At 42.7% G+C, this 27,521-nt stretch overlaps 1 protein-coding gene and 1 long non-coding RNA gene across 3 annotated transcripts in view; one reads left to right on the top strand and one right to left on the bottom strand.

The window, feature by feature from the left end:
- Positions 1-11,976: 11,976 nt before the first annotated feature.
- LOC141943807 (uncharacterized) lies at positions 11,977-20,870 on the bottom strand. 2 transcript variants are annotated; one of them, XR_012629058.1, is made up of 2 exons: positions 20,564-20,870; positions 11,977-16,335 (listed from the first exon to the last, which is right to left on the bottom strand). It is a non-coding gene; the product is annotated as an uncharacterized LOC141943807 (long non-coding RNA). The 2 variants fall into 2 exon arrangements; XR_012629057.1 differs by lacking the exon at positions 20,564-20,870 and adding an exon at positions 17,334-17,406.
- A 637-nt stretch (positions 20,871-21,507) lies between these two features.
- The window catches only part of PKP2 (plakophilin 2), a 44,005-nt gene continuing 37,991 nt past the window's right edge, over positions 21,508-27,521 (top strand). The window contains exon 1 of the mRNA XM_074871550.1: positions 21,508-21,854. Coding sequence (XP_074727651.1) covers positions 21,641-21,854 — 214 coding nt within the window. The 5' untranslated portion in view covers positions 21,508-21,640. The remainder of the gene's footprint in view (positions 21,855-27,521) is intronic.

Here is a 27,521-nt window from a genome sequence, read left to right on the forward strand (position 1 = left end):
TGTCTCCTTTTCCCTTTCTGCTGAGCCAGCTAGGTCAGCCATAGCGCTGCTCTCACATCTTTTCCCCTCAGCGTGACTGGCCCCTGTTGCTTCTTTTCCTTCAGCAGATGGCATATGCAGGGCTAATAAACACTAACACATGTGCCCAACCAGCCGTTCCTCACAGTCTCAGTTGCTCTGCTGCTCCCTGTGGAGATTCTCAGTCCTGCCCGTCTTTCTCTAACAAAATAAAACCACCAAAATCACTGCGTCCTAGCCCTGTGATATAATACAAACCTGCAAAGATGGAAGAGTCACATGCAAACTATGCAATATTCTTGTGACCTACATTGTACACACAAAGCAGAGAATTAAATGCTCAATGGCCTGCAAGAACTTGCTTTCCTACATTGCTCTTCTGGGAAGTTCAGGGGAATGCTATCCTGTTGTAGACTTTGTACAGACTGGAGAGGGGTAAAATCTGATAAAAGCTAGCTAGTTGACAACTCCCAGAGAAGAAACCCCAGAGAAGACCTAAAATCATGTAGGCACTCTGCAACAGCACAGGAAGAACAAAGAGCAGCAGACCAGAAATTCCTGAGGAAGAACTGTGTATATAACACAACTAGCACAGATTTGAGATCTCTATGCAATGAGTTAGCCTGATTCTCCTTAAATGCGCTTGACAATAACGCAGTAGTTTCTCTGATTTCAAGGACTATAGTTTCATTTTTACTTCAGTGACTCCTACGCTAAGCTATTTTAAAGAAAGAATGAAGGCTGACCCGCCACTCTCTACCTTGCTATCACTTTAGCTTGCCTCCAGCACTGTAACACAAGCAGTTACTTGGTCATGATAATGTTGCTAATTTCTATATATTCTTATATCTTCTTTATTATCTAGTGCTTGCATCAGATAGAAGCCTACTTGAGGACTACTTTTAAGGATTTATTCATTTATTTGATCTGGGATTTTCCATACTCCCCATCAATATTTCAACCAAGATCTAGTTCAATTTAGCTTGCCTCTGACACAATAACAGTTATTTCTGTGAACTGAAGCATCTCGGATAAATGAATGACCAAAGTGACCCTTTCATTTCTCTCTGTAGAAGCCGTTTACCTTTGTGAGAGATTTTTAAACCATTCATGATTACCTCATCTCTGATGCATCTCATGGAGGCTAAATTTAAAGCTAAAAGCTCTCCTTACAGTCATAGTTAGAATTCACATCTTTCAATCTATCATTTTGTTTGACATGAAATAACTGTCTGTATTTCAGCCATGACTTACAACTGCTACTTCAATGTAAAAAAAGGATGGCATTGCTGCTCAAAATAAATCATGCAGCAATCTTTCCACCTTCAGTGGCCTCCAGGTCGCACTACCCAATCATTACTTAATAGCCATCATATTTTATCCTTGTTTCTCCCAAAGTGTTGTGCTTATGCAAAAATCCCTTTCTAAAGCTGAAAGATCCTGGATGGCTTAAAATATCTCTGAGTGTAAATGACTTTTTTTACTTCCATATCATATTGAAATCCTTACTGCATACTCATACTGCAATCCTTTCAATCTATATGTTCTTCAGGCCTCAACCCCGTAGTGTATATCAACAGGTGAACCTGCAATTCCTTATGGAAATTGTGTCCGCATCAATTTGGCCTCAGCAGGAGAAAAGACCCAACAATGTAACCTTCTGTTTCTGGAGAATATAATACGGTGGATATGAAACATGCAAATTCATTGGTACTTTATGAATCTCCATTTCAGTTTATAGTGTGATAGCTTCAACCCACCCTTCATTCTTTCTTATATAAAATAACTTCCTTAAAAATTTTAGTGGCCTGCGTGACCAACCAGAAATTGACATTTTTCTTCATTTGTCTCATTAAAAAAGTATAGAAGTAGAAATCTGAAAACAAAGTATCCAAATTTTTAATGAGACATTTTGATATCCCAACACATTTCTGCTTTCAAAAACTTATTTTACATTTTCAGATTTATGTTTATTACAACAGTTTAGTATATTTATAGTCTCATTACTATGCTTATTGTAACATGTAATTTGCCTTTATTTCCAATCTTTTTTTTTTTTTTTTTGCCATTAAAGAGGCATTAACAATACAGAGGCACAATTCAAAGTTCATTAAAGTTTGGAGCAGATTGACTCAACCCCAAGTTCAAATATTTTCTTGCTATTATTACACAGTACATGAAGGCTCTATTTTCAGCATGAATAAAAGCTAACGCCTTTCCCCATCTCTTTTTCTTATTCTTTCTTCTTTCTTTCCTAGCTCCTTTCCTCTTGATGAGAACAGAAACTGTCACTCTTTCCCCATCATTAAGCTGGAAGCAGATTCCACCTTGCTCCAGGTAAGCCATAGCTCCTCTTCTACTTACCTCTCTGTCTTTGGTCCTGCCTAACAAACACTGCCAGTTTGAAGTCAAGAAGCTGACATGCATCTCAGCTAAAACAAGGACATCAAAGTAAAACTGTCCCCTTCCACAACATATGAAACTGCAAAATCCCTTGAACCTTGACCATCACTAATAATGCCAATGCTGCTGTCTTTTTTCCTCTTCCTTTCTGAGGACTACCTCAGTAGCTCTTGTCTTCAGTTCTCAGTGGGCATCCCCTAAGATATCCCTAAATATACAGAACCTTTCTTTGTTTTGATCAGCTATTTCTATGTGGATTCCACCCAGTAACTTCAAAGCTATCCCTTGTGCTTAACTTGGTTCTTACTTTTATTCTGGTAGCCCTGTAACACCTTCTGCATTTACTCCAGCTGGACTTCAGATGTCATGAAACATACTCCTCATAACAAAGCAATAAATTCCTATTGACTGATCTTCTGGTGATGACTTTTAACCCTCAGCTGTGCTCTTCTCAACCTGGTCCTCTTCTATCTCATCAAGGGCATGACAGCTGCTGTTGATGTAAAGAATAGACAGTGCTGACCATGAGTCAGTTCTTCTCTTTCTGCCATGTCTGATGATTGTTTCTGCTGGTGTCCGTCCAGCAGAACTCGACTGCGTTGTCAGCAGAAATTTCACCAGGTATTCAGTCTCCACTCACATTTTGCTGCTCTTTCTTTTGACAACAGTATTATAGTAGTGCAGTTCCAAATGCCTAAGTGGAATTACATATAAGTGGGGAAGGAGAATAAGGTCTCTAATCTGCACATAAAGAAACATAATGAACTAAAGAGTATAGTGGGTCTCACAGAACTTAATTGCAATGTTTTCATGTGCTTTTGAAGTCAAGTATTATATAAGCACATTTTCTTATAACTCCATAAAAATGTCATTACCCATATTCTAAGTAGCCTTTTTCTAAGTCTGTAAAAGGAAAATAAACAATACTTTGAGCAATTGTAACTTTAATTGGAGATTCAACTCAGGGAATAAATCTCAGTGCTTTTTAATTTACTTCTCAGTAGGCTACAAGGTTGTATAATTTCTGAAAAGGAGTATCACTGTGTAGGAAAAGTGGCTGACAAGTGCAGTCACACTTTTCTTCCATGTACAGTAATCACCAAGAAATAATGTCAGCAATTATAAAACAGTTTTTGAAAAAGAACACAGACAAGACCTTCTGTTTGACAATTGTAGTTGTGTTTAAGCAAAATACTCAGTGTCTGATGCAGAGATTCTTTCTTTTTGTTAATCACATTTATTTCACACTGAAGGCTGTAATAATTTATACAGTTACCCTTTATAAAATAGAAGATACTATTTATCTTCTCAACTACTTCTTTTGGAATAGCCAAAAATAGGGATAGATGATTCTCTTACCTAGCTGAACAGCATTATTGCTACAAGATAAGGAGCTATTGTCGTGGTTTGAACTCGACCAGTAGCCAACCACCACATGGCCAGTCACTTACGCTTTCCCCCCTCCCCAGTAAAATAGGGGAGGGACAAAAAAAAGGGAGAATTCATAGGTTGAATAAAAAAAACCAGTTTAGTGATGGTAACAAAACAACAGTAACAATAGGAAGTCCAAATGAGTAACGCACAATGTGGTTCCTCACCACCCGGCGACTGGTACGCAGCCCGTCCCCAGCAGCGATACCAACAGCACGAAGATCCCGCCTCACCAACCAGAAGCGGAAGTGAGGGAGCACCCACCTCCTTTATATACCGAGCATGACGTCACATGATATGGAACACTCCAATGGCCAATCTGGGCCCGGTCCTCCAGCTGTGCTCCCTCCCAGCCCAAGGAAAGTTAACTATCCTGGCTGAAACCAGGACAGTCTTCACCCCTTATTCCATGCCATTTACATTATGCTCAGGTTCCAAATACATTCTAAGGCATCACCACCCCCTTCCTGGGTCTCACAGATATCATTCGCTTAGTTTATGGGCCATCCTTCCAAAATGTCTACTGAGTTCATTTAGTCCATAACTTCAGGTTTCATCTGTCATGACAGTCTTTAAGACTGAGGAATGAGGTGGAGTTGGCTCAGTCGGTGGAGCAGGAGGCTTTGGATGTGGCAAGAGGATGTTGCAGGGCACCAATTGCAATAACAGGGTTATTTGATAGTTCAATTCATTGGCTATTTTCACCTAGAATCAAAACCCCTTGAGGCACACATCAGACTTCTCCGTTCTTCTGCATTACCCACCAAGTGAACTCAAGTCCCTGGGCAAAAGTAATCCCACGCATGGATTTACCTTTACCTGATGCAGGAATAACCAACCATCTTCCCCAGCATATTTTTAATGCGTACTATGGGGGCTTCATCCCCATCTACAGTATGTAGGAGGTTTGATTGAGCCGGGCCAGCTTACTTGGCAGATCTTCTGATATTGACTAACCAGGTAGTTTTTGCTAAATGCACGTCTCAGTGTTTGAAAGTTCCACTACCCATTGCTCTCAGTGCAGTTTTTAGCAACCCATTGTATCACTCAGTTTTCCCAGAGGCTGGTGCATGGTAGGGAATGTGATATATCCACTCAATGCCGTGTTCTTTGGCCCAAGTGTCTATGAGGTTGTTTTGGAAATGTGTCCCATTATCTGATTCAATTCTTTCTGGCATGCCATGCTGCCACAAGACTTTCTTCTCAAGGCCTAAAATGGTGTTCCAGACAGTGGCATGGGGCACGGCATAAGTTTCCAACCATCCGGTGTCTGCTTCCACCACTGTAAGCACATAGTGTTTGCCATACCGAGTTTGTGGAAGCATGATATAACCTATCTGCCAGGCTTCCCCGTATTTATATTTTAACCATCATCCTCCATATCAAATGGGCTTTAACCGTCTGGCTTGCTTGATTGGAGCACATGTCTCATACTCGTGGATTACGTGTGCAATAGCATCCATGGTTAAGTCCACCCCTCGGTCATGAGCTCATCTATACGTTGCATCTCTTCACTGATGGCCTGAGGAGTCATGGGCCCAGCAAGCCATGAATTGTTCACCCTTATGTTGCCAGTCCGGATCTACTTGAGCCACCTCAATCTTAGCAGCTTGATCTGCCTGTTGGTTGTTCTGATGTTCTTCAGTGGCCCAGCTCTTGGGTACGTGGCGTACTTTCACAACCAGATTCTCTACCTGAGCAGCAATATCTTGCCATAATTCAGCAGCCCAGATGGGTTTGCCTCTGTGCTGCCAGTTGCTCCGTTTCCACTGCTGTAAGCACCCCCACAGCACATTTGCCACTATCCATGAGTCAGTATAGAGGTAGAGCACTCGCCACCTTTCTCGCTCAGTGATATTCAAAGCTAGCTGGATGGCTGTCACCTCTGCAAACTGACTTGATTCACATTCTCCTTCAGCAGCTTCTGCAACCCATCATATGGGGCTCCACACAGCTGCTTTCCACCTTCAATGTTTCCCCACAATGCAACAGGACCCGTCGGTAAACAGGGCATATCGCTTCTCATTATCCAGTAGTTTATTATATGGTGGGGCCTCTTCAGCATGCGTTACCTCTTCCTCTGGTGCCATTCCAAAATCTTTGCCTTCTGGTCAATTTGTAATCACTTCCAATATTCCCAGACGGCTGGGGCTCCCTATTCGAGTCCGTTGCGCAATTAATGCAACCCATTTACTCCACATGGCATCGGTTGCATGGTGTGTAGAGGGGACACTCCCTTTGAACATCCAGCCCAGCACTGGCAGTTGGGGAGCCAGGAGGAGCTGTGCTTCAGTCCCAACCACCTCTGAAGCAGCTCGGATCCCTTTATATGCTGCCAATATATCCTTTTCGGTTGGAGTATAGCGGGCCTTAGATCCTCTGTATCCCCGACTCCAAAACCCCAGGGGTCAATCCCAAGTCTCCCCTGGTGCCCTCTGCCAGAGACTCCAGATAGGGCCATTCTTCCCAGCTGCAGTGTAGAGCATATTTTTAACATCTTGTCCTGTCTGAACTGGCCTGAGGGCTACTGCATGAACTATGTCCTGTTTAATTTGTTCAAAAGCTTGTTGTTGCTCCAGGCCCCATATAAAATCATTCTTTTTCCAGGTCACTTGATAGAGAGGGCTTACAATCTGACTAATTTGGAATGTGCAGTCTCCAGAAACCCACAACACCCAAGAAAGCTTGTGTTTCCTTTCTGTTAGTCAGTGGGGACATAACTGTTATTTTATTAATCACCTCCATTGGAATCTGATGATGTCCATCTTGCCATTTTATTCTGAAAAACTGAATCTCTTGTGAAGATTCCTTGACCTTACCGCGCTTTATGGCAAAACCGGCTCTCAGGAGGATTTGGATTATTTCCTCCCCTTTCTCAAAAACTTCTTCTGCTGTATTACCCCATACAATGATGTCATCAATATACTGTAAGTGTTCTGGCGCTTCACGCTGTTCCAGTGCAGTCTGGATCAGTCCATGGCAAATGGTGGGGCTGTGTTTCCACTCCTGGGGCATTTGATTCCAGGTGTATTGGACACCCTTCCAGGTAAAAGCAAACTGTGGCCTGCACTCTGCTGCCAGAGGGATGGAGAAAAATGCGTTGGCAATATCAATCATGGCGTACCACTTGGCTGCCTTCAACTCTAGTTCATACTGAAGTTCTGTCATGTCTGGCACTGCAGCACTCAACAGTGGTGTGACTTCATTCAGGCCACTATAGTCTACTGTCAGTCTCCACTCTCCATTAGACTTTTGCACTGGTCATATGGGGCTGTTAAAGGGGGAGCGAGTCTTGTTGATAACTCCTTGGCTCTCTAGTCGACAAATCAGTTCACAGATAGGAATTACAGAGTCTTGACTGATACAATATTGTCATCAGTGCACCGTTGTAGTGGCAATTGGCACCCGTTGTTCTTCAACCCTCAGCAATCCCACAACAGAAGGATCCTCTGATAGACCAGGTAATGCAGACAGCTGTTTAGTTTCCAGCTATACCAAAAGCCCACTGATACCCTTTTGGGTCCTTAAAATACCCTCTCCTGAGATAATCTATACCAAGAATACATGGAGCTTCTGGGCCAGTCACAATGGGGTGTTTTTCCCACTCATTTCCAGTTAGGCTCACCTCAGCCTCCAATACAGTGAACTGTTGAGACCCCCCTGTCTCTCCTGAAATACAAATGGGTTCTGCCCCTTTAAAATTTGATGGAATTAGGGTGCATTGAGCACCAGTGTCCACTAAAGCCTTATACTGCTGGGGGTCAGACGTGCCAGGCCATCGAATCCACACGGACCAATAAACTCAATTGTCCCTGTCCTCCCCCTGGCTGGAGGCAGGGCCCCTCTAATGTTGGTCATTATATCCACTATCGACAAATGGGTTAGTGTGGTGTGCACATGTTTCAGTCTCATCTTGGTCACTCACTCCTTGTGAATACAAATCAGAAGTTCTTCTCACAGGATCATGAGCAAAGTTGACCTTTCTGCTCTGTTTGGGCACTTGATTACTGGAAACCAGAGCAGCATTTCTCCTAAAGGAACCCCATTTTGCAGCTGTTCTTCCTTCCAACTCATGTACCCATTCTTCTAGGAGGTAGGTAGGTTTTCCATCCCACTTCCTCATGTCTTCTCCATGGTCACACAGGTGATGCCACAGCTTCCCCCGTGGTATATACCAGTTTCCTCAAGTAGAGAAACAGCTGCTCCTAATAGCCGATATCCGAGTCCATGCAGGTGGAGACTAGAACATATCCTCTTTAAATTGCTAGAATTCATGAGATAATTTCTCCACAGCTGTGATGAGGGGGTAAGAGAGACTTTCTTCATATTGTCATAGTCAGTGAGCCAATTCATTCACTGTTGGTCTCTCTTCGTCTGTCCAGTCCATTAGTGCTAATGCATTGGCATATGATGATAGTGTGCTCCATAAAAACTTCTGCCACATGGGCCAGGTGCATTGGACTTCATCTGGATCTGTGGGTAGCTGCGCATTATCTGGGTCACAGTAAACTGTCTCCTGCATGGCTAGCTCCTTCAAGTATTGAATACTTCTCTCCATAGTGGTCCACTTACTTGGATGACATACAAAATCTTCCTTGAAGGGATACCTTTCCCTCACACTTGACAGGAGTCGGCTCCAGAGACTGAGATTTTGTCTCTTTTTTCCAATTGCTTTGTCAATGCCCCCTTCCCTAGACAGGGATCCCAACTGCCTGGCCTCCCTACCCTCTAATTCCACATTACTGGCTACTGGCCCTACTATCCCAGCATCTGAGCAGCCAGGTAACAAGGTGCTTATCCAGATGGCGGCTGAAATCCTTTTGCATGTTTTGCAGCTCACTCAGGGATAAGGATCGGGTGACCATCACTGGCTCTGCCTCCTTCTCCTGTTCTTGTGATGGCCCTGGTTCATCGTCACCCTTTACACTGCAAGCGGATTTTCTTGTGTATTTCTTCTTATGTACGGGAGCAACTGACACCATCATGGGCTGGTTCTCTGGTTCAGCTGCAGCGCCTGTTGTCGGGGTTGTAGTGGCTGCAGTTTCTGTTGTGGACTTTGGAGTGGCTGCAATGTCTGTTGTTTTGTTAGCAGATTTAGAGCTCTTCTCTTCCTTTTGAGAGTGCTGAACAGTGTTTAACTGCACTTGGTAGGCATGGGCTAGGCTCCAGCATGTTGCAGTGAGTTTTGTCTCTCTGGAATTATCCGGGTGACAACATAATTCTTCCAAATATTTTACTAGTTCTTCAGGATTCTGCACCTGCTCAGGAGTGAAGTTCCAATACACCGGAGGTGCCCACTGGTCTAGGTATTTGTCAGTGCTACCCCACACCCCCAGTTACTCATAATTCTCCAACCTTGGGGTAGATTTCTAGGTGATACTCTTAAATAGTTGCTTAACCCTGAACAAAGCCTGAACCACATGCAGGAACACACTGCGTCCTAGCAGTAAGATGACCATATTAATGTCAACATTCCAAGGATATTTGAAATTCCTGAAATTCTCAAACACAACTGTAAATAGCCCCAGGACTGACGACTGCATCATGTCATAGATCAGCATTACATAGTACAGCAAAAACAAAATCTTAATCCAACTCTCATGGGTGGTGAGCAGCAGCATGGGGACTACGTGCAGCAAATAAGGTGATAAAATCTTAAGGAGCCAAGCAATAGACATTATGACCCCATCTGTTGTTATGTCAACCCTCAGGCCCCACGTTGGGTGCCAAAAGGACTGTCGTGGTTTGAACTCGGCCAGTAGCCAACCACCACATGGCCAGTCACTTACGCTTTCCCCCCTCCCCAGTAAAATAGGGGAGGGACAAAAAAAAGGGAGAATTCATAGGTTGAATAAAAAAAAAACAGTTTAGTGATGGTAACAAAACAACAGTAACAATAGGAAGTCCAAACGGGTAACGCACAATGCAATTCCTCACCACCCAGCGACTGGTACGCAGCCCGTCCCCAGCAGCGATACCAACAGCACGAAGATCCCACCGCACCAACTGGAAGCGGAAGTGAGGGAGCACTCTCCTCCTTTATATACCGAGCATGACGTCACATGATATGGAATACGCCAATGGCCAATCTGGGCCCGGTCCTCCAGCTGTGCTCCCTCCCAGCCCAAGGAAAGTTAACTATCCTGGCTGAAACCAGGACAGCTATTTGATGATAAATACAACAGAAATGGCTCAAAGAATCAAGGAAATTAATAATTAGAACAAACAAATTGCCAGCAGAAGTGTTAAATCCTGGACTGGAGCTCAGGATTCAAGACCTGTGTGACTTTAGGCAAAGTGAAGCAGGAGATCTCCCAGAGATTTCTGCTCTCTCCATTTTCTAACTGGCGAGTTCAGAGTTGTCATACAGCTTTACACTGCCCTGTCTGCTGGACTGACTTACTGTGGCTATTTCTGAACTGAGGGACTCCAGCATGTTTCCAACACAAACTGTGCCCTGGCCAAATCCCAGCTCATACAAGGATGCAAAGTACACTAGCCCCACCTTTCCACTCCCCCTCCTCACACTTTGGCTTTCAGAGGAAGGAAGTGTGGCCACACAAAGCTAAACATTATACTATGCACCCATGTTATGCTGTGGCCAAATTCCTTATCAAATGATCAGGACACTGGGCAGCAACCCATTTTTGGCCCCCAGCACCAGTGCAAACAGCAATTCGTGAGAAGACACAACAATGAGCTCTATACTGCTGTATACTGCTATGGTTTTTGGAATATGTTAATAAAAAAGGGTTAAACTTCTACGCTGGTTTGGATAAAACATGTATTCCTTGGTCCCACATAGAACCGATGAATGCATAAATCTATGCTCTTTACCTCATAAATTATTTGTTCTTTGGTCTTTTGTCCATATGGAATTGCAACTGACTAAAAGCTTGATGTCTCTGGAAAACTATTTGTGGTCCTGTTCCATAGCTATGAGTAGATAAGAAATACAGAGTTTCTTCCTCTCTAGTGAACTCCCCTGGATGGAAGAATAAGAACATTAGTCTGTGCTTGTCTGTGCATACCTGTGCGTGCTCATACACAAAAAAAAGAGTTGCACCACCCATTACTAACATACTGCCATACCTCATAGCAGAACACAGCCCAGCACTGAACAGTAGTTCAAAAAGCTCAGAGCAGCTCGCACAATGGGGTAGGAGAGGAAGCAGAGAAAAAAACAATCCTAGAAAGCTGATAAAGCACCAGAGATCTATATAAAGAGCATTCAACTTTCTTGATCTGAAATATTGCCAAGATCTTGATTCAGAGCTGTGGAATATAACATACATCATGTGAAGACAGAGCCTTTTTTCAGACATCTCCCTATGATGAAGAAAAGAGAAGCTAAATTACTTGGGGCAGGAGGGAATAAACAAGCTGTTGGTGATGGATCCCAGTAGTGAGAGGAAAGCTAATGGAAAGTAACTCATGCATGTTTTCCAACTGTGTGCAGTTTCTACACAGACACTAATTTTCATCTTCTTTTTCATCTAAAATGAATGAATTACACGTGTGTTTTACATATATGTATGTCTATATATTTTTAATGAAACTCCTTAATTTTCTTCCAATACTGTGCATTCTCTTATGTGTGGGATCTTGCAAGACAGCAAGGTCCATCTCATCTGGGCTACTGCATTCTGAGTTATACTGAACTCTTTGGAGAGAGGAAGAAAGGAGAAAAAGGTATGAAGTGGCAACAGGGCCTGAGAGATTCCCAAGAGAAGTGAGGGGCAGCCTGCAAGAGGGTCCATAGCTGTACAGTTTCAGGTTACCTGCCTGCTACTGCCAGAAGATTTGACCCTGCTCCTTCATCTGCCAATCTCACAGAAAACTAACCCAGAAAACAAAAAAGAAATTTCTGGTTTGTAGCAGCAGCAAGGTAAGCCTTCTTACCCAGTGGCCAAACTACTGCTATACCCAACACAAAGTAAAAAGCAGAAGCATGTAATTGAAAGCGTGAGGGAAGAAGTGGGAACTACTGTTTCAGCGGCAACCCGTGTGAGAGGTGGCATGAAATGGTACCGAGACAGATGCTTCCTTAGCAACCCAGAAGAGGCTGTATGGGTTTGTTCAATGACAGTTGATGGCAACGGGAAACAACCAGACCTGCAAGGATCAGAGTGAGCAGGAGGGAGATTTATTATACCTCATCTGTTTAACTACAAAAACATCTTAAATAATTGTTCTAAACGAAACATTGATTTAATAACTGAAAGGCTTTGGTGTCCTTTCCATGTTAAAAAACAGAATTTGGGGAAGAAATTCCAATCCTTGGCTGCATGTGATTCCAGGTCTAGTACGGAAAACTTTCAGCAGGGCTTTTAGAGAGGCTTGCAGGAGGTCTGTCAGTAACAGAAGATGTCCACAGTGATCTTCCCATTTAAATTACTTGCACTGCATTCCCAGGAAGTGGCAGACACCGCTTAACTTTATGCAGTTCCTTCTTTCAGCTAAGAGCTAGACAAAAAATGTCCTTGTCTGCTTAGACTGCTCTTCAGCTGAATATTCCAGTTTAAATTGCCTATTGAGGTACGGGCTTTTTGCAGCAGCAGGATATAAGTTATCATCAACAGCATGTCTAGGGATCAATTAACTTTCATCAGTGTCAGAAAAAGTACAACTGGAATAAGAATAGCCAGCCTGGATTCAGATTATGGAGAGACTGACTGATTCATTTAAAAAAAAAAATCATAAACGTACTGCCAAAACCAAATGAAACAGATTCAGTGGATGCCAAGGCAATATGCATTCTTGCTGTATCTCCATTACTGCCAGTAGCTTCACATCAGGGAGATATTTGGCTGGATTACTTCAGATTTTCAGGAAGTGCTTTATCTCATTACACCACTCAGAGTTATTGTCTGGAGTTGACAAAGAGGAGTGAAATCCAATGGCTGCTAGCACAGTATATCAGAGTAATCTAAAGTGTACAAGACAAGGAAATTCCTATAGTTACAATTTTCATTAAGCTAAAAATGAAACAGGATACTACAGAGACCAAAATGGGACTGCATACATTTTTATAATTTACCTAAAAGATTCCACAAACTGGCAAAGGAAGCAACAACATCTAAATCTTGTGTTAATATTTAAATGATACTTAACTTCAGCCACATAGCGCATAGCAATGAACAACCCACTGGCACAGACAACTTCTACTGTTTAGATATAGCACCTGGATTAACATATGGCATATGCTGTGGTACTGATAAATATACATGAATTTATTATGCAACAAAGAAGCAAAGGATAGGGAGGACATAAAAGTGCTTGAGTATATTGATCAAGCCACAGCTAGAGCATGTTTGTAGAAAAATCCCCAAGTTTCATTTCATTTTGTAGATGGCTGTAGGTAGGGAACTAGCTGCCAAATACTCTGTTTTGGTGATGTTGTCAAGTTTAGTTCATGAATACATGTAAAACATTTTGCAGTCTTTGGAACAAAGCAAGCGATTCAACTTTGGATTTCTTCCATCTTTACTCTCTATAGGTAGTTCCTTTTGACCCATGGCTCTTTTTCACAAATTAAAACTGTGTGTTTACACACTTGACCTTCCTCATTAAAGCTGATGTATATTCTACAGCACCATGGACACCTTGTGACAGCACCAAAACTACAGCAGTGGTTGGATGTCCACTTGCAAATCTCAGATCTCATACAGAAGTGTCAGGCAAAATATTTAAAAGTGACTCTCAAGGCAAAGTATATACATTACCACCAATCAGGTCAAGATAAGGGTAGTTAACAATAGTGACAAACTAGGAAAAAAATCAGATTCAGAGAGTTTGCCAGGACTGGAAATGCCATAATAATAGGAGAATTAAATTACTTTTATGTAAACTTAAATGTCACACTGGGGTGTTTTTAGACACTGTACATAAATATTTCATGGATAAACTAGTCAGGCAATTCAAAGTGGAGAGTCAGGTTTTGACTCTCTTCCCAGTGGTATTTTTGGCTTGTGTCACAATGTTCCTATCAAGGACTAACTCTGTAATAGTAACTAAAATATGTTTATATTCAACGTCCTTGCAGGAAGCGTAAGGCCAAACAAAGAATCCTCTGCACTGATGCAGTCAGAAAAGCTAACTGAACATAAAAGAATTATGAGGTGCAGAATAAGGAAGAAAACGGGAAATAATTAATATATCACCATATAAATCCAAGGTTTCTCAGCTCCTCAAATACTGTGTGCAGTTCTGGCATCCTGTTTTAAAAATGGTAGAGCTGAGCTGGAAAAGTAAAGGCTAGTAAAGATGATCTACAGTCTGAAACAATTTGCATACATTAAAAGGTTAGGACTTTTCAGCCTGGAAAAACAATTGCAGAGGAACACAATAGTGAACTGTATAATCAGTAGCACAGAGAGGATGAGTAAGAAACTCTTATTCCCTTTTTTTCATAATACCAGAAATAGATGACATCAAGTGAAACTATCATCTAGTACATTCAAACACAAAAGGGAATATATCTTCTCATACCCTATAATTAAGCTGTATAACCCATTACAAAAGCCCAGTAGTGATGCAAAGACATTATTCAAATTCATGGAGGAAAATCATTAAAGACAATTAAACACAAAGGTACTGCCTCTGACTAAAGACACCCCTGAGCTGCACATTGCTGTAAGCTGCAGGAGTGCTATTCCAGCTTTGCACTGTTTTTATACTAGGCATCATGGCCACCATGGCAGCATAGTAAGCTACCTAGATCTTTGGTGAGATCCAGGACACACATTTTTCTGTTCTTATGTCACTTCCTAAACTGTGCTGGAAATGCCTAGAATATGCACTTTTTCATTGTATTACACCCACCACTGTTATGCTAACAACAAAACCTGAAAAAGAGAAAGACTTATGAAGGTCAAAAAGTATAGGAAACAAGGTAGCCATTTATACTGCAGAACTGGTTGCATTTATTTTGAGCCAGGATCAGGTTGGACTGTATTTTTCCTGACCTGACTTACCCATGGCAAATTACTACCAAAAATGTGCCCATAAAAAGTTAATCAGTGTGACTTACCCAAAAAAACTAAAGAAAAAAAGAAAAAAAGAAAAAGAAAAGCCCATTGGGAAATCATTGTGTTCATAGAGCAGCTCTCAACAGCAGTTCTTTCTGGCCAGCTGGACCTGCTGGTCTTACACACAGATTGCTTATAAACTATTCTGGCAACTGGAGCCTCTCTGAGATTTTCCTTTCCCAAGGAAACAGACCAGCAAGCTTTGTGACTGCTTTGTGCACAAAGCTGCTAAAGAAGAGTTAAGGGTCCAACCCAAAATGAATATGCATGTAGACTTCAGTTTTCTTCCAACTTAATCTCCTGTATGTTTTAGTACATTCTGTCATTTTCTTATGGTGACTGATCTGGAGGCATTAATCTGGCATATGTGGATGAGTGTCTATTATAACAGATCTTTCATGTGTGCATCCTCAGGTTGTGGAAAAACAGTATGATATAGCAATAGCCTCCCATCATGCTTTAAATAACATATTAAAAGCAGATTAGATAGATATCAGTGATATTTTAGATATAGTTAATCCTAGTTTACAGCACGAAATGAGTAAATGTCGTCAAGTCCCTTTAGCCCTTCCTACAACTTCACTAAATGTACTAGGAAAATAAATTAGGATATTTTAATGAAACTAATAATTTTATTCTTGCCTGGAGGAGGGGTGTTGACAGCTCTTATTTAAAAACAAAAAACAAAACACAAAATCTTAGTTTTATCTCAAAAGATGCTTTGATGGGTGAAATATGACCAGTAAAAAAACCTTTCTACTAACACTAGAAAAAAGAGTGCTTTAAATTGTTGCTCTACTATTGTCCTCAATAACCACATCTCATACATCTCAGAATTAGGAGCCAAAAAATAAAAAATGGTTTTCAATTTCTGTGTTACCATATTTCTTCAGGAATAGCACTTAATTCCTCCAACCCTGACTTGTATATAAAGATGAGATATCAGTCATTTGGATGTATTGTTTACTTGTACCATAAGGTGAAGACAAAAATCTCTCACATGCAGCTGCTAACAAAAGAGGGCTGATAAAATTCAGAGCCTCTAGATGATACTGCGTGCAATAACAACTCCAGTAAACACTGGTAGTGTGCTCCTGTGTCAACAGTTTAAGAGTATTTATAGCTCCACCTACATATACAACATGTTCTTTTACTACAGTGAACAAAATGCTAATGCATGGAAAAACAACCACTCCTGAGACAACTGAATAAGCACGTTACTCAAAGCAGTGATAGCAGCTTACTGAAATTAGCTCTGTTTCATTCCTTTCATTCCAAACCTTGCAAACAAGTCACATTACATTGTTGCTCTTTTTAGCATAGCATCTGATAAGACCATTTGAATATGTCTTCCTAGATCTTTCCTGGCCGTCTCCCCAGTGCCCAGATGATTCAAGAACTGACAGATGCAGAGCACCTTTGTGCCAGTAACTGGTTATGTGCATTTCTGAGCCTAAAAAGAAGAAAGAAAGAAAGAAAGAAAAAAATCACACTTTTAAAGTATTTACACTTGATTACTAAAGAGAGAGACTAGGAATGGTAGGATAAAACAGCACACAGAAAAGAAATGAAGACAATTGCGCATGCCTTAGGAACAGGCAATTGCCCAGGGCAGCAGGTACTCAGGCAGCAAACAGTCCAAAACATGGACAGGCCATGCTGTTACTTTATCAGTGATGCAATGCAGCGTTACCAACTTTGCCCACACTTCCCTGCTGCTCAGTTTTGCCTGCTTTGCTAGCAAACCTTGAGCCAGCTGTGATAAACTGTGTAAGAAGAGAGCAGTCAAGTCAATGTTATTTCCAAAATACTAACTGGCTAGGACAGAATGAGCTTTACCACCTCCCCCCAAAACTTGCTGCCCCCCGCTCCAGTTCACAGTGTGCAGCTGGTCCTGTTGTACGCACAGGATCTGCAGGGAGACAGAAAATCTAGACTAACCCTGCATCCTCTGCTCTTGAGCACTAAAAAATATCTTCCCTGTGGAGCGTGCAACCAGATTCTTCCCTACCCACAGTGTGAAGAGGAGCCCACTAACAAGTAAAACAGGCCTGAACACCACTGGGAAATCTCCACAGAGCCGATTCATAGTCAGGCCTGTTAAAAACCTTATCTCAGTTCTCTCTGTTCCTGATGTCTTGTTCACTGTGTCAAAATCTTTTTACAGAATCACAAAGAAAGACAGATGTCATTATACACAAGGGCAGTCACACATGTGACCCTGCTTTCTCTTGGAGACTGTTCTATCTACCTCATGTATCACAGTATAATCTAACCCCACAACTTGTGCTGGGCATAGCATCCAAAAAGATTCCCTGGTTGAATGCATCCCAATGTACATCTCTAGCAGATCTCTAGAAGTAGCATCCCATTTTCACCAGACCAAGCTCGGTGCGGCAGTGACAGCATGCAAAACCGCTCAACAGTCTGTGGCTCAAGTGGAGATTTTACCTGCAGGCTACAACATCAGCCAACATCAGCTGCCACCCTGGTATAGATGGGCTAAATAAACAATACCTCCAGCTGCAGGAAGAAACAAATTGATGGAAGACTGATGAAATGAATACTGCTTTATCACCCAGGTCAGGACACAAGTTAGTCCTGCCCTACTACACAACAAAAAAGCCGTATGCCTGAGGAGCCACTGTTATCTGCAGCTTCTGGACTATCCCGAATTCCTGCAGCCCTTGGCTCTCTTGAGTCATAAAGCAAAGCTCATGGCCACATGGCAGTTTTGATACGACATTTCTCAAGTCAGGATGTTTAGTCAGCTCTAGGCTATGGCCTGGGTTTCCAAAACCAGCAGTTGCACACTCACTTCATCAAAGTGAATGAAGGTTTGTGATGTTCTAATGGGGGGGGGTGGGGGGTGGGGGGGGGTGGTGTATGTGTGATTTCCTTCCTCAGGCAATTTGCTGTGCCCTTGAACTCCGTCTAGTTCAGGTAGAGAGTCCCAATCACGGCTCTTAATGCTTTTATTGCCACATCTCTGTCAGACAGAGAACTGCTATCACACTCATTTTACCAATGCAAAAGTAACACTTTTCCCCTAGGTGTCTCTGAAAAAAATCTTTGCTTTAAATTATCCTACAGGACAAAACCGATGATCTTCTCTTTCTCTTCTTCCAAAAATGATGCTGGGATGAAAGGTACATAAGACAGTACGGGATACAAGTGGCTGGTGCAAAAGACAGATGGATTGAACTTCAGTTCTATCTCCTGTAGCAAATAAAATTGCAATGAAATACCAATCTCAGGTTTTTAAGCATGGAGTTAACTCCTTCCTGGGTACTCTCCAAGTCTGCTTTTGCAAGCATTACCTTCCCAGGAGCAGTGAGAGGGAGCTGTGTCAGCGTTGCTGTTCTGGCCAGGGGACAGGCTGTGGCAGCGTGGCCTCTCGCTCCTCGCTGGGGCTTCACTGGCGGGGAGGGTCGGTTCCCTGGCCCTCGGCCGGGTGCCTCAGATTAAACCAGAAGGAAGACAACAGAGGTAGAAACAGTCCGGCTATTCCTGACTAACCTGCACTTGCCTGGAACACCTTCAGCCACGGGATCGGAAAAAACCAAAACACCCTGAGTGAATGGCACTTCGTTTTCCATGTGGTCCTAGAGAAACACACTGGAATAATGTGTGTATTGATGAAGCCCTTGTTGTTGACCTGTTTCGCATCTAAACTGAACACCTCAATATTCATACTTACACCTCTTTCCTCAAAGGTTCCTGCAGCTGAAAATAATCTGTTTCCAAGATACAAACCCAGCTTGTTCCCTAAATCCTAACACGGGGGGGGGGGGGGTGTCAAAGGGAAAGAAGACTGAAAGAACCAATGACCACAACTTTAATATAAATATTATTTGGGGGAGAATTCTGATGAATAAGGGTTACATGGTTTAGGCCAAGCACATCTGGTCAGAGTAAGAAGTAAGTCTTATAAGGAAATATCTGTTTTTCTGATCTGCTTGACTCCATCAAACACTGGACAGAAAGAAATGGTTTTGTATGTGATTCCTCATCCCTTAGTCACTATATGCATCATAATTAAATTTATTTTTCAGAAATCTAATGAGCAATCATTCATCACAAGTTGCATACATTCAGGGATAATCCCAGCTATGTTGCTTTGAATCTGCAAATGGCACCAGTAAAGTATTTCCCTCTCAGAAGACTCAGGGGTTTTTTTACAATTCAGTTGAGAAGTATTAATCCAACATAAATCAACTTCAAGGAATTTCTGTTGATGGGGCAATCAGTTACATGAGTTATTTTCTTCAGGTAAGAAAAAGCCTTAATTCATTTTTATTTCAGACCTTGGCTAAGCATTGTCTGAATTGCTGTGCAGGCAAAATTCTTTCTCTCTCCCCTCCCCCAATCCCCCAAACTTCCCAGTCAGCATTCCTAGTTACAAGAAGAGAAACCTATCTCAGAAATCTTATTAAAGATTTTAAAGCCCAGAGCAAACTGCCATTTCTTTTGCCACAGATCTCACAAGCACAAATAAATGTACATACTTCGAAAATAAAGTTAATAAAATCTAACATTTCTTCCAACAGAGGCAATGCCAATGTGCCAAGAGCTTGTAAACCTATATATGGTGTCAGAGGCATCTGAGGACACACACTGCAAGAGTATTTTCTAAATCTCGAATCCATTTCAGGTGTATTTTGTGCGTGAAGCCAAGCTAGTTTCAACTATAAAAACTACTCAGAATTCATGTTTGTGCTGGAGTTCAGGAATGGAGAAGAGTGAAAAGGAGGAGGGGAGGAAATGTTTCACATTTTTTAGACTATTTTCTAATCTCCTCAGTAGTCCTCACTCATACGTGCTGAGAATGTACTATCTATTGTTTACTAGAAGTGCTTTTGTGACTGTCTGTATGTCAGCAAAAGGGTCTAACATAGTTTACATTCCTTCCTAGCTGTGATGTGTCTTCCCCATTGTTTTTCCTGCCTTATCCTGCCCATTCTTTCACTTTTTAATCCTTCCACTTCTCTGTTACATTTTTCCCCATCTCACTGTACTTCTGCCACATACCTTCAACCTCCTCCTCTCCACAAACTCCTGCTCCTCTTTCCCAGCTGGTACCCCACACCTTATCTCTAACCTTTCTGCCTCCATACATAACCTTTCCCCAATTATAAGGAAGGAGTGTGTCACTCCATTTCTCTTAGCCAGTGAAACTATTCTCACATACCTTACACAGCCATTAACGTGACCTCTGCTGTGATACGCCACATTAGAACAAAAGGGGATGACATAAGCCAGACCAAGTGAGCAGAAGGGCCAGACCTCCCTCCCCCTCTTAAAGAAAAAAAATAGAAGAGAGACAAAGAGTACATCAGGGCAAAAGGATTCTGGACTCCTCAGCACAGAGCCAGTTCCTCCCCTCATCTGAGTTTTCTGAGAATAAAGAAGGTGGCCCAGTTTCTTATGTCATGGTATACCCTAAGACAAGGCTCACCCCAGTTTCTCCCCTGCCATCCTGTACCCTCAATGCTTTCTGGTGAAAAACAAGCTACACCAGCTCATTTTGAATCCCAACGTGTCTCTGAAATAGCAACACATGAAGTTAAAAGCCACATTAATTTTGCTTTTAAGAAACATTAGCTTTTCTGTTAAAACACCTATATTTAGTTTGCTGGTAATTTTTTTTCTTTTTTTTAAATCATGCAACTCTGGATCACCTTCTTTTTCTGAAGACTGGACTTTCCTTTCCCCAAGACATTGTCCGTTCCCTTTTTCCTCCTCCTTTCAACCCGCCGTGAGTGTTTAAACAGTAACTCCAGACTGTGTCCTGAGATAGCGTGAGAACTTCAGCCTTCCCCCGTCTTGCTGAGATGCATTTCAGCGCCTAACAAGCCACTCACGGCCGCGCAGGGGCAGAGCCGCTCGGGGTTTTTTCAACCTTTAATTGCGCAATTCTCTCACCACCTCTTCACAAGGGAACGGCTTCAATCCATCGCTGCAGATCCTCAGGAAAACCTCCCAAACCAGCAGCTCTACACCCCCCGCCCCCCCCCCCCCCCCCCCCCAACACAATCCCGCCTCAAAGTTTGATCTTCACAGCAGGCACCGCTATACTTAAAGCGGTTTCGCATCTTGTAGGTTGAAACTCGCGTACAGGCGCGCGCGAAATGCAGCTAGGTGTAAAATACAGCAGTATCTTAAATACAGAACACAACGCAAAGGATCCGTAAGGGACGGTGCACAAGGACACTATATATTTATAAGTTTAAAGCGTGTGCGCGCCTTTGTTCCCGCAGGGGGTGCCCGGTCTGCCGGCGGGTGGGGGACAGGGCGGCACCGGCTGCGCCGCCCCCGCTGCCCCGGGACGCCCCGGCGGGGGGACGGGCCCTGCTGTCCCCCGGGCCGTGCAGGGCCGCGGCACCGGACCCTTCACCCCGGCGGGAAGGGAAGGGAAGGGAAGGGAAGGGAAGGGAAGGGAAGGGAAGGGAAGGGAAGGGGAGGGGAGGGGAGGGGAGGGGAGGGGAGGGGAGGGGAGGGGAGGGGAGGGGAGGGGAGGGGAGGGGAGGGGAGGGGAGGGGGCGGCCCGCCCTCCCCTGCCCCGCCCCGCCCCGCCCCGGGCGGGGCGGAGGCGCGGGCCGTGCCTGGCACCTGCGCGGCGGGCGGGGCAGAGCCGGGGGTGGTGCTGGGCGCGGCCCGGCTCGGCCCTCGGCGACGGAGCCCCGGCGCTGGGGAGGCGGCGGCGGCGCAACAGGTTATCGGCGCGGCGCGGCGCGGAGCGGCGCCCGGCTGTGCCCATGGCCGGCCGCGGGCCCGGCGCCGAGCAGGGCTACATCCGCACCGTGCTGGGCCAGCAGATCCTGGGGGAGCTGGACAGCTCCAGCCTGGCGCTGCCCTCCGAGGCCAGGCTCAAGCTCTCGGGCGGCCGGGCCGGGGAGGAGAAGGCGCTGCGGATCCACCGGCAGGTCCAGCAGACGCTGGCCAGGAAGAGCCGGGGGTCGCTGCACAACGGTGAGTGCCCGCCCCGGCGCCCCGTCCCGGCGCCCCTGGGTGCGGTCTGGTGGCGGTTTCGGCGGCGACGGCAGCACGGGAAGGGGCTGCGGGGCGGCGGCGCCCAGAGCCGAGCTGGCCCCGCGCGGCCGCGGCCGTGTCCGCGGCTTCCCCGGCGCCGGGGGTGCGGGCTGCTCGGGCAGCCGCCGTGACGGCCACTGCCCTTCACCGGGCTTGACAGAAAGTGGTGGCTCTGTCGCCTCTTCCTTTTCCTTTTTCCCAACCAAGTGAGTCAGAAGTTTCTCCCTCCCCGCCGCTGTAACTCGGGCGAGTGGCGGGGGCTGGTCCCGGATCGAGCCGAAATTCTCCTAATTCAGCAACCGTTTACTGTGCTTATGTTAATACCTTAGCTTTACCCACTGGCCCTGAGTGCGAAATAAAACGGGAGGAAACGTAGGAAATGTTTTCCCTTGTTTCACCTCACATGAAAAAAAAAAAATAATAATTAAAAGGAGGTTTCAAAAAGTAACTCGAGGAAAGGTGTGAATAGGGAACGTGGAATGATAATTTACCCTGTTCTTTGACATGCCTTATACAAATTGACGTCAGTCAATCCTTGCTTCTGAGATCTTGTAGCCAGAAGGCCAGATCCGTCAGTAAGGTTCGTACAGTTGTGCTTTTTGCCCCAAACAGGGTCCCACAGCAGCGCCAGGCACCCACGGGGTGACTGACTGTCAGGTGCTGAGGGTTAAAGGCAAGCTGCTCGAGGGGTTTAGTGTTAACTGTTCATGGCAAAGAGACGTGTTGTTTTCAAAGTAAATTAAAACCAAAACAACCCTTACCATGAAAACTTTAATCCTGTTTTTAAATAGGAAGATACGACTGACTTACACACTATATACTCTGTTGCTCAGTTGTCATTAAAGAAGCCGTCACCTTTCATTTGCAAAAAGCTGTGAGCTGAAGGTCTTTAAATTTATAACTGTACTTCACTCATCTGTCTTGTCAGGCAGAGGAATATTTCCTTGTACTTTATCTGGTTTCTATCTAAAAAAGCCTTGTGGCAAAAAATGCATACAATGCAGACACAGACCTAATCTGCTCAGAGAAATCAGGCACACAAATCACATAAACATACACACAGCCCTGCAGTGTGCAGCTACACATGCAAGTCCTTGGCTGCCCTCATTTAAGTAAGGTTTCTAAACTTTTTAGAGTAACTTAATTTCTTTTTCTCTGGATGGAGCGCCTGGGAAAAGCCCTTGAAGTAATAGGTAATGATACAGTGTCATGAACCTGAGATCATGTCTCTAAACCATGCGTAAACACTATGAAGAAAAAGTTTCCATCCTCCTAACTCATGTTAATTTCTCTGGAATACATTAACAGACCTGATGGATTTGGGGATATTGTCTTTGTTTGCTTTGTTTATCTAAAGGTCGAGTATTTGAGCCCTTTGCATTTTTGAGACAACAAAACTTTTAAGCTTCAGGATCAGGAGCAGCAAATGATGTCTGTTACATGTATTGTTCGTGCATAAAATTAACTTTTTTCAGCTGTATTCTTGTGCCCAACTCACCATACATTTTGTAGTCCCACTGCAAAACTCGGGAAAAAGTAAATAGAACTGGAATGTATCATGTGAATTTATACATACATATATATATGTAATGTATGTGCGTATCTATATCTTAAATATATGTAATGTGAATCAAATGCCTATCGTAGTTCAACATGTTGACTTTCTTGAAAAATATAAGTATATCCCAATGTGCTTTCTATATAGGCTTGCTCAAAATTTTAGTATGCTTTGAGAAAATTTGAATTCTCATAAAAGGGTACTTTTTTAAAATATGCACTCTTTTACATGAAAAAAACTCACTTTCTCTGAATTATAACAGTTTTCTAGATATATTCACCAACAGTCCTATATTGTTTGCCATTGCAGGGAAGATGATACAAAGATTTAGAAGGAGCAGGAGCAGGCCCCTGTGATATAAGTGTCCTATCTGCAGGAGTATTTCAGACTCTGTTCAGCAAGGTACTTAGCACATACCTAACCAGAGTATTCACATACATGCCTAAAATTAGCCAAGCACATAACCACTGGGTATGAAAAATCAGTGGTAGTAAAGGTCTTACCCCTATCATCTGTGCACACCCATTTTCCACTGACTACTGGAAGCTTTGAAGCTGCAAGAAGTACTCTGTCAAGCAGCAGCATTATTTCTCCTTAGAGTTTCAAATTAAAGGTGTCTGCTGAGCCTTCAGCATTACCTTTAAAAGAAAAAACATCTTTTTGCATCCTGCCCCCATATTGTTTGCTGTTTTATGCTCATTTCCCCCCTTTTTGAGGGTGGATTTCTTCTTTTTTATAATAGAAATTCAGGTCATCCTCAGATCCACCAGCCAAATGATTGAAGTTATGTGCTGCCTCACCTCTTCTCAAGATGTTGTCAAACATTGTTAATAGTTTTTCAAGCAGTAGTTTAACAACAACTGCAACTTTTCCAGTTTATCAGTTGCTGAACCTTTATAAATTAAAGATTATATGCCCCTAAAAATTTTGAACAACTAAAGCAGCTGTATCAAATTTCTGAATGCTATTTAAGGGTAAAACTGAATGGTAGATGGTTCAGCCTTATCGCAGAGAAATGGCATTCAGAATCATATACCTTAATGACTGCTGTTTTTCAGCTCAGATATGATGCAACACTTGAATATTTTATGTACACTTTAGGAGTCTATTAAACTTGATTCTGTTTATGAGTCCACTTGCCTCTGATCCTGTTCCATTTGGATTTTGATTGCCTTTTTAAATTCATTTGTGGTATTTCTGTTTCTTTAGTATGATCACTGGACTAAAGTCTGCTTTCCAATATATGCTTTACATCCTTACCAGTTTCATTGTAAAAAATGAGGGCAGAATTGAGTAATATATCATACAAAACCAAAAGGCCTGATGAACTGCTGTCCGCTTAGAGATTCTTTCTCTAACACCGAGTTTTATAAACACAGTGTGTTTAGAAAAAACAAAATCAAAACTTAGTGATTTCCAAATCAACAGCAGCAGATACAAGATGGTTACAATCAGAGCCTTATTTATTCTTCACACTTCTTCATTTCTAAAATTCTTAGTAGTATTTTTTGTTAAACTTGCTTTTAAGGTTTGGAAGAGTTTTCTATCTTCTATTTTGCAGAATTCTGACCATGTGAACTGCTTCGTAGTGGTTTTCTGTTTATATCTCTGTGGGAAAAGGAAGTAGAAAAAATTCCTTGTCAGTGACTTCCACTTTTTGTTGGTTTCATTAAATTCCTCACCTCAGCATCCTGAGCCAGAAGAAATCTTTTTCTTAAATTTCAGCACTTGTGTAAATGTACTGACCAGCACAAAGTAAAAAATGTTAGAAAAACTCCTTTGGGACCAGGCATGTGCTGACAGAGTGATGAAAGAACACGATCAAGAAGAAGTCTCTTTGATCTCTAGATTAAGTGATTCAGTAAAGTTTTTGATATGCCATTCTTAAATGTCACCATCTCAGTCCATCATGAGTGTCAGAGTATAAAAAAGGATTAAAAGATGACAGTCCAGGAACACTTAGGAGTCTCTGTTGAGGATATAATCACCCACCTGCCCTAAGCAAGAGTGGACAATGGATACTCAGCATGTGGGCTCTCAGGATGTATGAAAATATCACACTCCTGAATAGACTTCTGCATACAGGGTACAGCTACATTGATGCCTGCAGCGAGGGGTTTAAAGCCAAGACTTGACTTTAATGGTAACTGTTCAAATACAGAAGCACTGAAGGAGACTCACAACTGAGAGTTAACACTGTACATGATATAAGGGGAATTTGGTACACCTAAATCCTCAGTGGAGGATAATTGTCTTTTTCATAGTGATATATCTTAGAGATTCATCTTGTCATTGTTGGTTTTGAAAGCTGAGCAAACAGGAGATTGATCTGCCTGCAACTGTAGGCAGTGATTGCTGGGGAGGAACTTCCAAGGCCTTTGGAGATGTTGGACCTGTGACATCCAGGGGAACAAAGGAGCCTTGATAAGAGCCTCTGTGAAGACAGATGGGATTTTTGCTCAGTCATCTATATAGTCTTCCTCCTGATAGTGTAATTATTTTTTCAGGTCTCAAAATTTTGTCATAACTGTTGTGATATCAGGTGATTTTTGTACAGCTTTTATTTTAGGTGTGGAGGAGAGCGAAGGGGTTTAGTTCTCCTCCTCCACTAACCGCATCCAAAGTGTTCCTGAGCTGCTTTAGTTCATACTGTCAGGGGAGAGGGGAAGCTGTGATAAATGGTTCCACTCACTTGCCCACACATGGGTGTCTGCTGCAGTCTGAGGTGCCTGAGTTTTTGAAAATGTCCTCGTGGGTTGACAGACAATACACAGGGCCTGTAGGATACCCATCTGTTTCTTGACTGGCTGCTGGAAATCAAGTGTGGTATCCTATGGCCTCTCAAATAGTGTTTGTCCCCCGTGGATGAGTATCTGATTCATATGCATATTTTCTGAACAGAGAGTTCTTCTGAGACTTCAAACGCTGAGTGTCACAGTTAGAAAATACTAATTCTAACAGTAAATGGACCCATAATATAAATTTTTTTAAAATGGCTTTTTTTTTCCTTTATTTTTTTAAAATCGGTGCACTGAGCGTATAAGGACTGCCTGATGATTTCTGAATATGTGTAATACTGAGTAAATCTAAGAGGTGGAAAAGATATGCAGGTTTCTGTAGTATGATAAAAATAAGCTGAAGGAAGCGTCTCTGGCAGAGGCAAGTTTTGATCAGATCACCTATTCCGCATCTCATAACTAACGGAAAGATGCAGCATTTCAGTTATCGCTTTTTACTTTAGCACACTGGCTTTTCACACAAGTAAACAGCACAATGTAAAAAGACACACATTTTATGTCTGCCTGATAAATCTACAGGTAAAATACTGGCAAAATAATTTACTGATGTGGTAAGAGCAAGCGAGAAATACTGTAAATGCAAAGTGAAATTCCATAAGCTAACATACACTGTGTTTATCTCTGAAAGAGAAAAATGTTTAATGATGGGTAGTTTCACAGGGAGACTGAAGATTAAAAAAAGGACTGCTTGAAGATAACTGAGCATTAACAATTTCTCATTGACTGTATTTTGCTTTTGCAGAGGGAACTGTTAGATTTGTAGTTTATCCTCCACTAGTTCATGGACAGCTATGCTGTTTTTAATTTATCCTCCTTTTTTTATTTGTTTAGTAAAGACAGAGAGTTTAGAGTTACATAAAAAAATGCACAAAATACTTGCTCAAAGGATCTCTATGCCCTGAGTAGATAAATAACAGAATAATTTCTCACTAAGTAAACTGGACAGAAAATTCTAACTATAAAGAAACAGAAATGTATATGTATTTGTATTTAAAGACTTATTATATGAAAGTACTTTAATATGCAGCAGTTAATAAAGTGAATCTTTAAAGCACAGGCACAGGTGATAGGCTAAGACAGAGTCTTACTGGGCACCTGAAATAATACATTGATATGGGAATTATGTCACACAAATGAGAGATTTATATGAATTTGTAGATTTTGGATGTTGGTGTACATTGCCAGGAATATTTTGCAATATAAACGACTTTCCTCTTACTGCTTTCTCATGTGCCTGGGTAGCCCTTGGGC

The sequence above is a fragment of the Strix uralensis genome, chromosome 5 (assembly GCF_047716275.1).
Source record: "Strix uralensis isolate ZFMK-TIS-50842 chromosome 5, bStrUra1, whole genome shotgun sequence".
Lineage (NCBI taxonomy): Eukaryota > Metazoa > Chordata > Aves > Strigiformes > Strigidae > Strix > Strix uralensis.